General features: G+C 40.8%; 2 protein-coding genes across 4 annotated transcripts in view; both read left to right on the top strand.

Moving 5' to 3' along the window:
- Positions 1 to 5,590, top strand: part of tmcc1a (transmembrane and coiled-coil domain family 1a) — a 30,606-nt gene extending 25,016 nt beyond the window's left edge. For all 3 annotated transcript variants that reach the window (XM_060881896.1, XM_060881893.1, XM_060881895.1), the window contains exons 3-5: positions 37 to 695; positions 2,583 to 2,718; positions 3,802 to 5,590. In XM_060881896.1, coding sequence (XP_060737879.1) covers positions 37 to 695; positions 2,583 to 2,718; positions 3,802 to 4,116 — 1,110 coding nt within the window. In that variant the 3' untranslated portion in view covers positions 4,117 to 5,590. The remainder of the gene's footprint in view (positions 1 to 36; positions 696 to 2,582; positions 2,719 to 3,801) is intronic.
- A 5,403-nt stretch (positions 5,591 to 10,993) lies between these two features.
- Positions 10,994 to 14,541, top strand: part of plxnd1 (plexin D1) — an 88,471-nt gene continuing 84,923 nt past the window's right edge. Inside the window, exon 1 of the mRNA XM_060881890.1 lies at positions 10,994 to 12,360. Within this exon, the coding sequence (XP_060737873.1) occupies positions 11,149 to 12,360 (1,212 nt within the window). The 5' untranslated portion in view covers positions 10,994 to 11,148. The remainder of the gene's footprint in view (positions 12,361 to 14,541) is intronic.

Raw genomic sequence — 14,541 nt, 5'->3', positions numbered from 1 at the left:
GCATTCTCACTTTTTCCCATTTTATTCTACTTTCAGGTCTTCGAGAAGAAAAACCAGAAGTCAGCGGCAACTATCGCACAGTTGCAGCGCAAGCTGGAGCACTACCGGCGCCGGCTCCGTGAGGCTGAACAAGGTGGCGAAACGACACGACAACACAAACGTGTGCTGCATGATGTTCAGCAGGGGATACGTGATGTGGGTGCAAGGGTTATCACAGGCCTCAACGATGGCGTGGTGAACAGTGTGCGAGGAGGCCTGTCCACCTTCTCACAAGCTACACACACAGCGGCTGGTGCGGTGGCCTCCAAGCCACGTGAGATTGCCTTGCGTCTGCGCAACCGCTTCGGAAGCACCGACAACATTAGCGTGCTGAAGGATAGAGAAGATACTAATGGTGCCACCACCAGCGGGCAATTGCAGGGCAGCCCACGGTTTGGCAGTGAGGAAGACTGCTCGAGTGCTACATCAGGATCAGCCGGTGCCAACAGCGTGACAGGGGGAGTCGGCGGGCCACCAAGCTCTAAGGAGAACACGCTGGAGCGGGGAAGTTGTACGGGCATGGAGATGCTGATACAGGAGGTACAGGAGCTTAGGGAGGTTCAGGTTCGTCTGGAGGAAGCCATGCGGGAGTTGAGGGTCCACTACCAGCGGGACTTCACACTGTGCTTGCAGACACAGCAGGAGGAGCGATTCAGGTAAGACGCAGTCTGAAAGACATCGATTTCATGTGTATATTTAATAACACAATGGTTTTGAATTTGTTTTAAAGTTGCATGTTTTTAACCTTTACTGACTGATTCCAACAGCTGCTCTTCAATTTCAGACTTAATGACTGGAATTTGAGCAAAAATTAGCTTCCCTTTTTTTGATAGATTTGGGAAATGAGTCAAACTTCTTAGTTCGTAGCAGTCACAGCAAATAACTACAGATGTCCGGGATTAACTTTTAAACTTCACTCACAGCTGAAGCTTCATGGCTCAGTTGAGGCTTTTTACCCGAATCCGGTATTCACATTCCCATTGCGTGTGAGACATCTTTTTTCAAACACATCACACGCGACCCATACGCAACCAAGAACAAAATATATTATCAAGTCAGTCTCTGTGCAATAGCAAAACAAACGACTGCTACTATATTCACTGTGCAGCTTCAGCAGCAGCTGGTCAGCTGTTCATAATTAATGTGGGAAAGCATGTTTTTTTCCATAGTGCACTGAAGTGTGAGGGGGGGAAATGAAGCAGAGATTTAGATCTAAACTTCTCAGGATCAGTCATGTGTTAATATAAGTTGCCTAAATCAGGTTTGAAAACTTTTCAGATCTGTATCACAGATCTGTATCACATTCAAGAAAACGGAAAAACAAAAAACCCAAAATACCTGAACTGGAATGAAAAGTGATGCTCAGCTGAGATGGAAATGATTGGTGTGCTGATAAAAGAGTAAATGATGATGGATAAATGATGACAAAGCAGGTGTAAACTCTAATCTAATGTTTATGTTTACCTTATGTTATTTTTCCCTGTTAATAATCAGATAACAAATGGAAAAATGCTCCTTTTTTCTGCTAAGTTGTTGGAAATTAGCATTTTTCATTTTATATTTTTTTGGATGGAAAGCTACCAGTTACCATTAAAAATTCCTCTTAACAAAGTGCTGGAAGAGAGAGAGAGGGACTGCTAAGTGGGAGGAGTAAGGGACAGACAGACAGACAGACAGACAGAGGGAGGGAACTTGAAAAGGATAGAAAAAAGGATTTTTCTTCCTAAAATGTCCAGTTGTGATTCCCCACTCTGTTTTTCCTTCAGCTAAATATAGTGAGAAGGACAGAACCAATATTTAATCTGAAAATAAATGGAAAAAAAAAATAAAAAAGCGACTGGCATGTGTGCTGGTCCTGCAGTGTGGCTCTTGACACTGTTTCTCATGCAATGAAGTGCATTAGAATGAAGTGGCTTCAAAGCTCCAATAAAATAACATTTGCATAAACTGCGATTGTTTCTGTGTTTAAAAAAAAAATAAAAATAGGCTGTAAACATATGATGTCTGTTCCCAACTGAAAAACATAGATTCTCTCTCTCTCTCTCTCTCTCTCTCTCTCTCTCTCTCTCTCTCTCTCTCTCTCTCTCTCTCTCTCTCTCTCTCTCTCTCTCTCTCTCTTTCTCTCTCTCTCTTTCTCACACACACACACACACACTCACATATTTTACTATCCTTTTGAGGACTTTCCACTGACCATTATTATTGCAGCTAAATTATTTTAATCCTTAATTATTTAAATTTCTGACCTTAACCTTAGTAACAAAAGCATTTTTGCTTTATATTTAAAAAACTGAAAAATGGGGGGGAAAAAAGGCTGCAAGTCAAACCTGTCAGTTATTCCTCACCTTTTGGGGTTATTTAATCCTTACCATGACCCTCACCATGCCCGCTCCTTCCACACAGAAAGTTCAGTCTTTCCAGGCAGTGCTTAACTTCCAAGAATTGCTACTGTCCTGGTATTCTAAGTATTGTGTAATTATTACAGCAAGCTAGAGTGTGTGTGTGTTAATAGCTTTTGGGTTGGTGTGTTTTTTTTGTTCTAGGACTGAGCGGCTGGAGGAGCAACTGAACGACCTGACAGAGCTTCACCAGAATGAGATTCTGAACCTGAAACAGGAGCTGGCCAGCATGGAAGAGAAAATGGCTTATCAGTCCAACGAGAGAGCACGAGACATACAGGTAGTGTGCGTGTGGGGTGTGTGTATATTGGTGTGCTGATATATGTGATGTTTTATGTGTGCCAATTATGTTGAAAGTTCACAGTGCTGCATTGTAGCCAGCGTTCTTTATTATAAATACACTTTACATGGCATGCTCTTCCCTCTAGTGGCAAGATATAGCAAGTACAACAGAATGTATCATCTACAACTTCTGTTACTGAGCCACACTTGAGCCACACACTTGAGTGTTCAATTAATTTATATGGTCATAAAGTGTTGTTTAATTTTCTATAGCAGTTACTCCGATAGGAGTACTTGCTGCACACAGGTTTATATTAATGAGCACATTTGAATACCTTATTGTTTCTACAGTAACAACATGCACATAGAATAAAACAAAATAAAGAGGTTGATTGGCATCTCTGGAAAATTGTCCGTAGTGTGTGATTGCGTGAGTGAATGAGAGTGTGTGTGTGCCCTGTGATGGGTTGGCACTCCGTCCAGGGTGTATCCTGCCTTGATGCCCAATGACGTCTGAGATAGGCACAGGCTCCCCGTGACCCGAGGTAGTTCAGATAAGTGGTAGAAAATGAATGAATGAATGAAAGAGGTGTGAATGGTGAAGTTTTCTGTGGGGAGGTGTTTATTTAGCATTTTTGGAAGGAGACACCAGTGCTAATGATTTGCAACCATCAGAGGTAAACATGTTCCTTTAGGTTTTCTGACCCCTTTAGTGTTCGAGAATTCTGTGTTTGAGCCGAAGTTGCATCTTCCCCAACCGAACACTTTGATATTCCCACTCATAACCATAAAGTAGACTTTTAAACTTGGTAAAATCTCTAACCTTGACCATACTGATGGCTGATTTGTAAAGGTGATCATCAACAGGGCTGGCTAGCGTGTTGCTAAATCTACCCACTGTTGTCTGCTGTTGTTGCTGTGGTGCCCTAAATGTTCTGTCCTAAATGTTTGTTTCTGTTCACTGTAGTGAAACATTACAAGTAGCCACTCCACTTTCAAGCCGTTCCAAACACAGTACAGGTATCATTATGACAAACTTTTCTCAGCCATCTTCATGTGTTTATCTTTTCTCCTCCACTAGGAGGCGCTAGAAGCCTGTCAGTCACGCATCTCAAATATGGAGCTGCAGCAGCAGCAGCAGCTGCAAGTGGTTCAGCTCGAAGGCCTGGAGAACGCCCTGACCCGCAAGTTTGTCAACGTCTTGCTCGCCCTCATGGCAGTCGTCCTGGTATTCGTGTCCACCGTTTGTAACTGCATATTGCCCCTGATAAAAACACGCAGCCGCACCATCTCCACGCTCCTCCTCATCCTGCTCTTCACCTTTCTCTGGAAGAACTGGGACACACTCTCAGGACACACACTTCAATTTCTGCATGATGACAACATTAAACGCTGATGCTGCTGAACTATGCGCCATGTTGCTTTGAACATCAGGAAGCCACAGCCTACCGTCAAGCATTAAAATTCAGCTGTGAATATAAGACTTCCTTTTTTAAAGGAAAAGGTGTATATGTTTACATTTTGGAAGTATGAATTAATTAAAAGTCCACCTTTTCTTCCAGCACCTCTTTAATAAGGATGTTGTAATAAAAAACAAACGTTATTCCATCGATTTATAACAAATTTTGTTTTATATCATAATCAGTTGTATGTAGCATCAAAGTCCTAGTACTGAAGCAGGTCATGGGAATTTATTTAGATGTTGCACTCAAACGTTCCTCCGTATCTCTGCCTGTGTGTTTTTTTTAATAAACCTTACTGGCTGCCTTTAAGGGAGGAGTGTATGCACTTTGAGCTGTTTTTAGTAGTGTTAGCCTACACTGCCATCACTTTGTTCACTGCACTGGATTTAACATTGAAGGAGAAATCTGAATGGACTGATGGACATACTTGAAGAAAGTGGTACTTTAGGGACCTTCTGTGCTTCCATATTGTTTCTGTTAGCAATGTATTACCACTTTCAGGACTTTTATATTATATGAATGATAAATAATGAATGAGTATGTTGTTAACCTTGGCACTGTTGTTGTGATCGGAGCCTGTTTACTGTATGATATGAAAAGCAAAATGTCTTTATATGAAATGGACTCAGATTTCTGTTCTATTCCTGCTGAGTATTACACATCATCGATCAGGCTATCAGCAGTCAAAAGGTTTTTATTAGCTTGTTGCACTGGTGAAAATTCAGGGCTGTAAACCTTTTCTAAAAAGAAAGGGGAAGGTTACTACATCTAGTACTGAGTCATATCAGTGTGTGATTGGTGTTTGACATTTATCACATCAAGCTAATACATATGTCAGTCAAACAAAGTAATATTAGATTTGCGAAAGCTGCCATTTTCCTGAAAATGCTATTTAGGCATTTGAAGGTGAGGACAGAAAATCAGACTGTCATCTGTAACATCTCAAACAACAAAATTAATATAAAGAACATTCTCTAACAATACAGCTATATTTAAAATGCGTGTTTTACCCAATCCCTGTGGGATATATATATGAGACGGTGTTCTTTTCCATGTGAGCATTACCAAGCTATTAACGTTGTTACTGTACTTAAATATCTTTTATAGCATTCACTACAAGTGTAACACATGACTTGTCCAATTAAGCCATGGATAATTGGTTTAGTTACTTAAATAATAAATCAGATTAATTATATAGTAAATAATTCTTCGAATTCCTCTTAGGTGACCCAGGTGGACAGGCTCGAGGTCCCTACACTGCAAGATTGTTTAACCTTGACCCTGAAAATGTGTGAAACAGCCGGAGGTGTGTGTGTGCGTGTGGGTAGGTGGGTGTGCATGCTAAGCAACTTCAGTGCCTTCTGATGTCTATGCCTGTAATAAAAAGCATTCCTGCCTAGACAAAGATGTGTGTGTCAGTGTGTGGTAATTCCAAGCTGATTCCTGTTGTGAAGCCATATGTCACTCAAAGCAATTTTGTCTGCCCATTTATCCAAGAGAGAGTTGAGCAATGAGCAGTCAGAGGGTAATGTTTGTAACAGGGCTCTTGCACAGTTCTGGAACGTATGAAATTAGTGAGGCACTCGCTTTCAGAACTAGAACAGAACGAAACGTCTGAAAAAAAAAATAAAGGGCATGTAAGACAAACCATTAGTATTTTAAATCTGTTTTCTTCAGACACTCCCTTCTACTCTGATCTAACACTCATTATCACTTTTTTATTAAAACCCAATGAAGCAAAGATAAAAGTGCAAGCCAAAGTAAAAGTGATTCAATCCCTTTTCATACTGGTGGGAAAGAAAAAGAAAAGGGATACACAAACAATATTCCTTGTATTCTCATAATGTTACACACTGAAAAGCAAAGCATTCACTGTATTACACTGAAGTTGCCTTATCTTTTTAATGGGAAATTTGTACTGGATAATGGATCATGAGCAGGGGAAATATTCAGACAGTCATCAAACGAGACAAAATTAGTTCAGTAACCGTGATGCAGACTACAGTAATCAATAATCTGTAAACTGTAATTAAACCAGGCTGGAGTATTTAAAGGGAGTTGAGATAATGAACAGGTCAGTATCATTAGAATGGTGAAGTGAGATCATAGACTAAGACTAAAGGCCTTGTGATGAAACATGGTGGACAAATCAGTCATTTAATTATTATTATTATTATTATTATTATTATTATTATTATTATTATTATTATTACTGGGTTTTTTTCAGTCTATCCAGCAGATGGCGCTCTTTAACTATTCCTTATTCTTCATGGTCCTAAGACGGTTCTAGACTCGTGGAGCCTGTTTTATTCAAAACGTTTCTTTTAAAATAATATTAGAATGTTCAATTCCAGCTTCCTAAGTGTGAGCACAGAGTTTGCATGTTCTCCCTATGCTTTCGGGGTTTCCTCCTGGTACTCCAGTTTTCTCCCCTAGTCCCATGCACTGTTGGCTGATCAGTATCTCTAAATTGTTCATAGAGTGTTAGTGTGCCCTGTGAAGGGTTGGCACCTTGTCCAGGGTGGCCAGTCCCTAGGTGTCCAGTCTACAGGGATGATTTTCTAGGTTTCCTGCAATTCAGAGTAGGATAAGATGTACAGAAAATAAGAAAATGGATGGATGGATGGATGGATGGATGGATGGATGGATTAATATGGCTAAATAAATTTAGAGATACTTTAGTAAGAATTTAACCCACTAGAAGAGTTTTGATTGGGCAGGAAATAGTTGATCCAATCTCTTCAGTTTTTTTTTTTTCTATTTTAGGATGACATTTTAGGTCTTTAAAAGTATTACAGATCATTTTTAGGAATTATATTTACACATATTTATGTAAAACATTCACGATTTTAAAAAAGAATGTGTAAAGAATAGCAGAAGCCCCAACCTCAGTTTAGCAGGGTGATGAATGAAGTGAACTCACACTGGATTGCTGCCAGATTCTGTGATTTCTGGCACTGTTGGGCTCTTTTTTAATCACTGAAGCAAAATGATTGGCAGTTATTCTCACATGGTGAGATTTACTTCATTCTGTGTGATTTGTCTCATGTATGTAGGTAAATGTTTGACAAAAAATGATTCTTGTTTTGATGCTGGAGGTGTTGTTTAAAAATTAGCATATTTTGAAAATGTAAATGCTCTATCGCTGATGTGAATGGTAAGGACAGTTGAATAAAGTTATAACTACTGAAAACGGATTATTATGGCTAGAAAAGTACCACTTTATAAATTTGTCATTACTTGGGTCAGTGTGTATAATGAGTGCTTATCTGGAAGGAAACAGCTTGTGGGTCTATGATTCCACACCCCTCTTTGTGGTGTCGGTTCCATCTGGTTTCTTATTGAGAAATGTTATGTAGGTTAGAGAAGGGTTTCTCAAATGTTTTGTAACCAGGGACCCATTTTACTTTCAAATAAATTCCATCCTCTCAGCATATTTAATGTATAAACATAATCCAACTATGCATATGGGTCTTAGTATTTCAATGTATATTAAAAAATATTATGCCTATTTATAGGAAACATGAATTTTATTCCCTAGACATGGTAGGTCCATCACATTTCCACCACTGTGACACACACATACACACAAACCAGTTGTGGACTCCTTGACTATATACCTATAGGTTATTGTTGTATATAGACTAGAAGTCTAATATAAAGGCAAGAATACAATCAAAATGAACTCATAATGAACCAATACCATACCAGTATCAGTATCTTATCGTCCAACTAAAGTCAGGCTACAGTCTGGCCCAGTAACGGAAATCTATAGACATTTTGCTCACTGGGATAATATTAAGTAATGTAAGGTGTGTTACAGCAAGAAAATACCAAAATGTGTCATGCAGGGTTTGGAAATTCTGAGCAACAGCATCATTCTTGGGGTTATCCAGCATTGTGAGAGGATTTGGGTTGCAACATAAAATTATGCCTCCATTTATAGTAACATTCTTAAGGGAGCATGTTACACATGCGACCACTCAGTGTGTTTTTCTTAGCTTTCCAAACTATAGCATGTTGGTGGGCGATTCGTGACATTTTGAAACCTAAGCACGGCACAAGGGATTTCACAACATAGGTCAACATAACATAACATGGATTTTAAGCCTGTTTTCCCCAGATTCGGTGTCAAGGTGTCGAAGGAAATTGGAGTTCAGGGGGCACTTCCCCTTGCGACTTTTCCTGGCTCATTTGCAGAGGAAATCTTCCACAAAATTGTGGATGCTTACTGCTGCTGTTTAATTTCTCCACATTCTGGGACTTTTTTCTGTTTATTCTTCATGGGGTCCTCACACAAATTCAGAACACTGTGAAATGAGCATGTGTAATTTAAGCTTCAGAGCAATGCTACAAATCAGCTCACCATACAATAAGACTAATATAAGCAGCAGACGATATCAGTGTTACTCAAACATCCAAATCAGTTGACTTTCCAAGATAACATTCACATGATAAGCAGCAAGTCTAAATAGCCCCCAAATGACCACAGGCTTCCGTACATGTTTCTTATTGTGTAATGTGCTGGCCTTTGTTTTTATTTTAATAATACTTTTTGTTTCAGTACAAGCAAGAAAGACAAAGGAATTGTGAAATACTTATAGCTGCTTAAAACTAGGCCCAAGCAAATCCTCAACCACTGTAATTCTTTTTAATAAATGCTCAATCAAAAATCTCAAAACTTTTAAAAATACTTATGTATGTTATTTGCCATTGAGCTGGTATCGTTAGTAGTTATATTTTGCCTGGAAGTATGGATATAGGAAATTGGTTTTAGAGTTTAAATGTAGTTATGTGAAGCTTTCCAGATAAAATATATAAATTAAAGTTGCAATAAAGTTGTACCTTTAATATCTATCCAACCCAGTAACAAGTAAATTTATAGTTCAATAGCCCTATTTCTGAAAAGGTGTGAGTCTATCTATAGGTATAAAAAATGTATCCTAAAAATGTCCCCACAGTTCTAGGAAAACTCTTGGGTTTGACCTTTTGTGTGTGTGTGTGTGTACAGTATGTGTGTGTGTGTTTGTGTGTGTGTGTGTATGTGTGTGTTCAATAGCCCTCTTGCTGAAAATGTACGAGTCTATCTATAGGTATAAATTTTTAACATATACAAAGCGTCGACCACATATACAGTATATCTTAAATATGTCCCCACAGTTCTAGGAAAACTCTCGGGTTTGACCTTGTGTGTACAGTATGTGTGTGTGTTTGTGTGTGCGTGTGTGTATGTGTGTATATGTGTGTGTGTATGTGTGTGTGTGTATGTGTGTGTGTGACTGTGTGTGTGTGAGACTGTGTGTGTGTGTATGTGTGTATGTGTGTGTGTGACTGTGTGTGTGTGCGTGCGTGTGTGTGTGTGTGTTTCCGTTCGCCTCAGTATCACGACGCGTTTTCCTGCCTTAGGTTTTGGCTGTTTACCAAAAATAAAGTTTATCGCCTCAAATAATAGCGCGAGGTGTTGATGTATAGCTCACTTCCTGTTAAAAGGAAAACTTGAAACACACAGTGATAAAGTCTACACAAGATTTTATACAAGTATCTTGTAGAAAACTGAAAATAAATCTAAACCATTTATCAGTGTTAAAAGTGCCTAAAATGACAAGGCTGTGTGTGTGTGATTTTTTTTTTATGGCTATCATATGTCACACTCAGTTATTGACAACAGAAAACCATAAATAAATGCTGAATTCTTCCCTCCTTTGATGTAACATTTGTTCTGTTTAAATATTGATGAACATAAAGAATATACTACAATCGTTTCTACACAAACACACACATAGCTTTATACATAAGCACCGGAAAGGGGTCCAGCTTGTATATCCATCTGGTGGCAGTTTAACGGTAGTTATTGTGGCTTATGTGCGTCCAGCACGACCCTGTGTGACTGCAAGAAGGAAACGAAAAGAAGAAAAAATGGCTTCAAAAGTGACCGAGCTTCAGGACAAAAACACTTATTTGTGGTTGTGGACATGTGTATAGAGTGATAACTCACTGTGTTCTGGGATTCCCCTGGGGCACTGACGGAATTCCCAAATAATTCATCTTTTCTTTTATTTTCGCTGATTATTATTTAAACTACCATCAAATTACTTAAAGATTATAGAGATATTGCATAGTTAGGCCACGTGCAAAATGTATATCTATCTAAACTCAAATCTAAAGTATAGTCAAATTCAACATCAAATTTTCAGTTATAATGACACTGTTTATTGTGTCCTGAATTCGTTGATTGGAGCCTTGAGAGGCTTTTAATCCTGAATCTCTCACCTACACAACCCAAGCAGTTAATCTGGGTTAAAATATAGATTTAAATCATATGTCTTTACACTCTAAAAGTGTGCGTGTGTCTGTCTGTCTGTCTGTTTGTGTGTGTGCTTGAGTGTGTGTGTGTGTGTCTGGCAAGGTTTTCAAGGGTTCAGGAGATAATTATAGTGCATATTTGCCTTATTATTCACATACTATGTATTATTATGCCCTTTCACTTTACTGACAAAAGTAGTGGGTTCATTAGAGATCTGTGATGGCGTTTTTAACACTGCAGCTGAACACTGTGCTTCAGACTAAGACCTGTTTTTATTTTTATTAAGTTTATTTTTATTTTTTGCTAACGTGAGGTCTTGGATGCAGTGTTCATTTGCGCAAATCGTTACTCGTAATAGTTTAAAAAGTTTCACATTCGTTTGTCGTGAGAATCTCTGGGCTGTGAAATGCGATGGATTTGGTGAAATGATCTGGATTTGTGTGTGTGTGTGGGGGGGTCTCTCTCTCTCGCTCTCTCTCTCTCTCTCTCTCTCTAAAGGAAGCGCGACTCCTTATCGCGTCACTCCGTGTTTGTGCGCTCGGCAGGAAACGGCTTTTCCTCCCGGATAGTTGTAGCGAGAGCTTGAAGCGCCGTCTTTCTTTTTCTCCTTACTCAATGCTCCTCTCCGTCCAGAAGCCGCAGAAGCCGGCCAGAAGGAAGAATGCCTCCTTCCACGGGGAGCCTCACGATCGCGACTCACGCGCTCTTAGCTGTCTTGCTGGCATCGCGCTGCGTCTGCGCGCTCCATATCCAGCAGACGTTCGTATCCCCGAGTGAGACCAATAACTTTGTAGTGGACGAGGTGTCACACCGGGTGTACCTGGCCGCGGTGAACGCGATCTATCAACTCAATGGCACGCTTGCTTCAGAGGTGTCAAACAGTACGGGACCGGTGCGGGATAATGTGCTGTGCCACGCGCCGCAGCTTCCACAGGCGCCGTGTGAATACACCAAGTCCCTCACGGACAACCACAACAAACTGCTGGCGCTGGACCGCGAGCAAGGCGTGCTGGTGGCGTGCGGCTCGGTGTACCAGGGCTTTTGCGAGCTGCGCAAAATGGACAATGTGTCTCAGATCGCCGTGGAGTTCCCGAAGCCTAACGACACCGTGTTCCCAAGCATGCTCAACATCGTGGCCAACCACCCAAACGCAAGTACCGCCGGCCTCGTGTTCCGAAGCCAGGGCGGCATCCCACGCCTGCTTGTGGCTGCCACTTACACGGGCCTGGGCACTGATTTCTTCCCAAAGAACCACAGCAAAGAGGATCTGCGCTTCGAGAACACGCCCGAGATTGCGATCCGCTCGCTGAACACCAAGGACCTTGCGCGCCTCTTTACTTACGACATCAACCCGTCCGAGGATAACGTGTTCAAAATCAAGCAGGAGGTAAAGCCCAAGCACCAGCTCAGTTTTGTGCACGTCTTCGCGCAAAAGACCTACTCATACATTGCTATGAATAACAACGCGAACAGCGGCTTTAAGGAGAGCCAGCCGAACAGCATCCTGGCGCGCATCTGCCTGGACACGGACACCCCGCGCCGCCCGGCGTCCGAGGGCCGCAAACTCACCGAGTCTTACATCCAAATGGGGCTCCAGTGCGGAGCCAGCGGCAACATTTACAACCGACTCGTGTCCATTTTCCCCGCAGATATCGACGTCCAGGGTCAATCAGCCGCCGAGCCTTACCTGTTTGGTGTCTTCGCCAAGTCGAACCGGAAGTCGGCGCTGTGCGCGTTCCGAGTCGCAGAGATTGAGGAGACTATTCGTCAGGGACGCAGGAACTGTTCCAACGGACCAAACGGAGAAGTCCAAGTGCTGGACAGTGTCATTCAGGGTTCGGGGGCAGAATGCGAGTCAAAGGCCATCGTAACTGTGAGTTTTTCCCACTGTATGATTTCTGAATTGTAGTTCTGACAGTCATGAGTCCTAAATACGCTAAAAAAAAAGTTCAGTCGTTCAACACTCCAGGGCTCAAAAGGCACAAGAGTGATGTTCTTCTCTAGAAATAAACTGAGTAAGAAGATAAATAGCTCTCGAAAACTAATTACACGTTCAAAATCTCTTTTTAGGGTCTATCATGGATTGCGTTTATTTTTTATTTTCTAGTCCAGACATGTGTTTTCGTTCAAACACACTGCGTCATCGAAATCTGAATTCACTAATAAATGTTGATCTTGGCAAGCAGGCAATCAGGGCTTTTTACGCCAAGCGAATCGCTCCCACTGTTCGGGAGTGGAGGAGGTTCCCACATCCTGAAGTCGCTCATTGCGCGCGCTGTTATTGCGCCAGAGCGCACGGGTTATGGGAACAGCTCCGGGGTCGAGACAGACAGATTCATCCTCCATCCACACAGATAAGCTTCATCCAAACATCGATGACAACATAGCATAAAACTCTAGCTTGCTTGTTTTCTTATTTACAATAATCTATTCCAGTGTGCTGGAAAAACAAATTGTGCTTCCATGACAAAAATGCAAGGTGTTTTATTATACAGCTGCAGTGTTACTGTATTCATTCTTGCATCTTAAACCTGATGTTGTCGAACTTTTCACCCATGATCACAGGACAGATTTTTAATTTTGTGAACAGTTTTGCAGGTGGGTAGGGATGCTTGGGACACTTCTGGGGTTGTGAGTTCGATTCCCAGCTTCACCTTTGTGCTTGCATGTACTCCTTCACGTACTGCAGGTTCCTCCCCAGTACAAAAACATGTGCTGTAGGCTGATGAGCATCTCCAAATTGTCCATAGTGTTTTGTCCAGGGTGCCCCCTGTCCTGTGCCACAAATCCACTGGGATAGTGTCCAGGTTCCTTGTGACTGTATAGGAAGTGCTGTAGAAAATGGATGGATAGTTGGATGGAACAGTACTGCAATCGTGTAGCTGATTCATATGAATCTTTTTGAGCCTTTAGAACTTTTTGCTTTGTTTCTGATGTATTCATAGCACGTCCTGGTTTTATTTACTGTACATTGCATTCAAAATGAACGTTAACATTATTGTACTTCATGGATTTTAGTAACAAGTATTAGGCTTGTAATTGTGGAAAGTAACTAATAATTATAATAACCTTTAAAAGGTTAAAAAAAAGCACTCCAGTCAAGGACCACCTGGATATACATCACAGACCCCACTGTGAAATATGGCCTTAAGCAACTGTTTGATATAACTGTTAAAATAACTTTCAGTACTGACCTCATACAGTGTTTAATGAACACCCATCGTGTTGAATTAACTCGGACAGAGCTGACGTCACTTTTTGAGCATTAAAAAGGTCCCTTATGGCTCTTATTCTCACACAAAGTGCTGAACGAACTTCTAAATAGCTGGATTAACTTGGAGCATGTCGGACGCTTGCTGTGTTTAAACGTGTCCCATTTACTGAACAGGCAAACAGACATACAGGTTGAGTTAACATTAACAAATGAGCTGAAATATTATCTAGTATTTTAACGCTTACAGTCTACACATAAATAAACACCTGTGAGCTGTTTTTCTCGAAGCCAGCCCATCTTCCATCATGTTTTACAGTCACATATTACCAAACCTACTGAAATATACAGTGTCCACTTTATTAGGAACACCTGTAAACCTGCACATTTATGCAGTTATTTAATCAGTCAGTTATGCGGCACCAGTGCAAAAAAAAAAAAAAAAAATCATGCATGTACAAGTCAAGAGCTTCAGTTTATGATCACATCAGACATCAGAATGAAGAAAAAAAAGATCTCAGTGACTTTGATTGTTGTATGTATGTTGGTAGCAGATAACTGACAGAAAGTATAACTAGTCAAATAAACACTCTTTATAACTGTGGTGAGCAGAAAAGAATCTCAATGCACAAAACATATCAATCCTTGAGGTGGATGAGCTTCAACAGCATCAGGTTCCACTCCTGTCAGCCAAAAACAAGAATCTGAGGCTATCATGGCCACAGACTTACCGAAGCAAAACAGTTAAAGATTGGAAAAAGACCTGGTGATATTTTATTCTAAGCTTCCCATGTGCAGTTTGGGTGAGTTTTGTCCCATGATAGTCTCAGATTCTTGTTCTTG

This window comes from Tachysurus vachellii, chromosome 11, assembly GCF_030014155.1.
Source record: "Tachysurus vachellii isolate PV-2020 chromosome 11, HZAU_Pvac_v1, whole genome shotgun sequence".
Classification (NCBI taxonomy): domain Eukaryota; kingdom Metazoa; phylum Chordata; class Actinopteri; order Siluriformes; family Bagridae; genus Tachysurus; species Tachysurus vachellii.
Note: the sequence above shows the minus strand (reverse complement) of the source record. Positions and strands in the feature narration are given on the sequence as shown.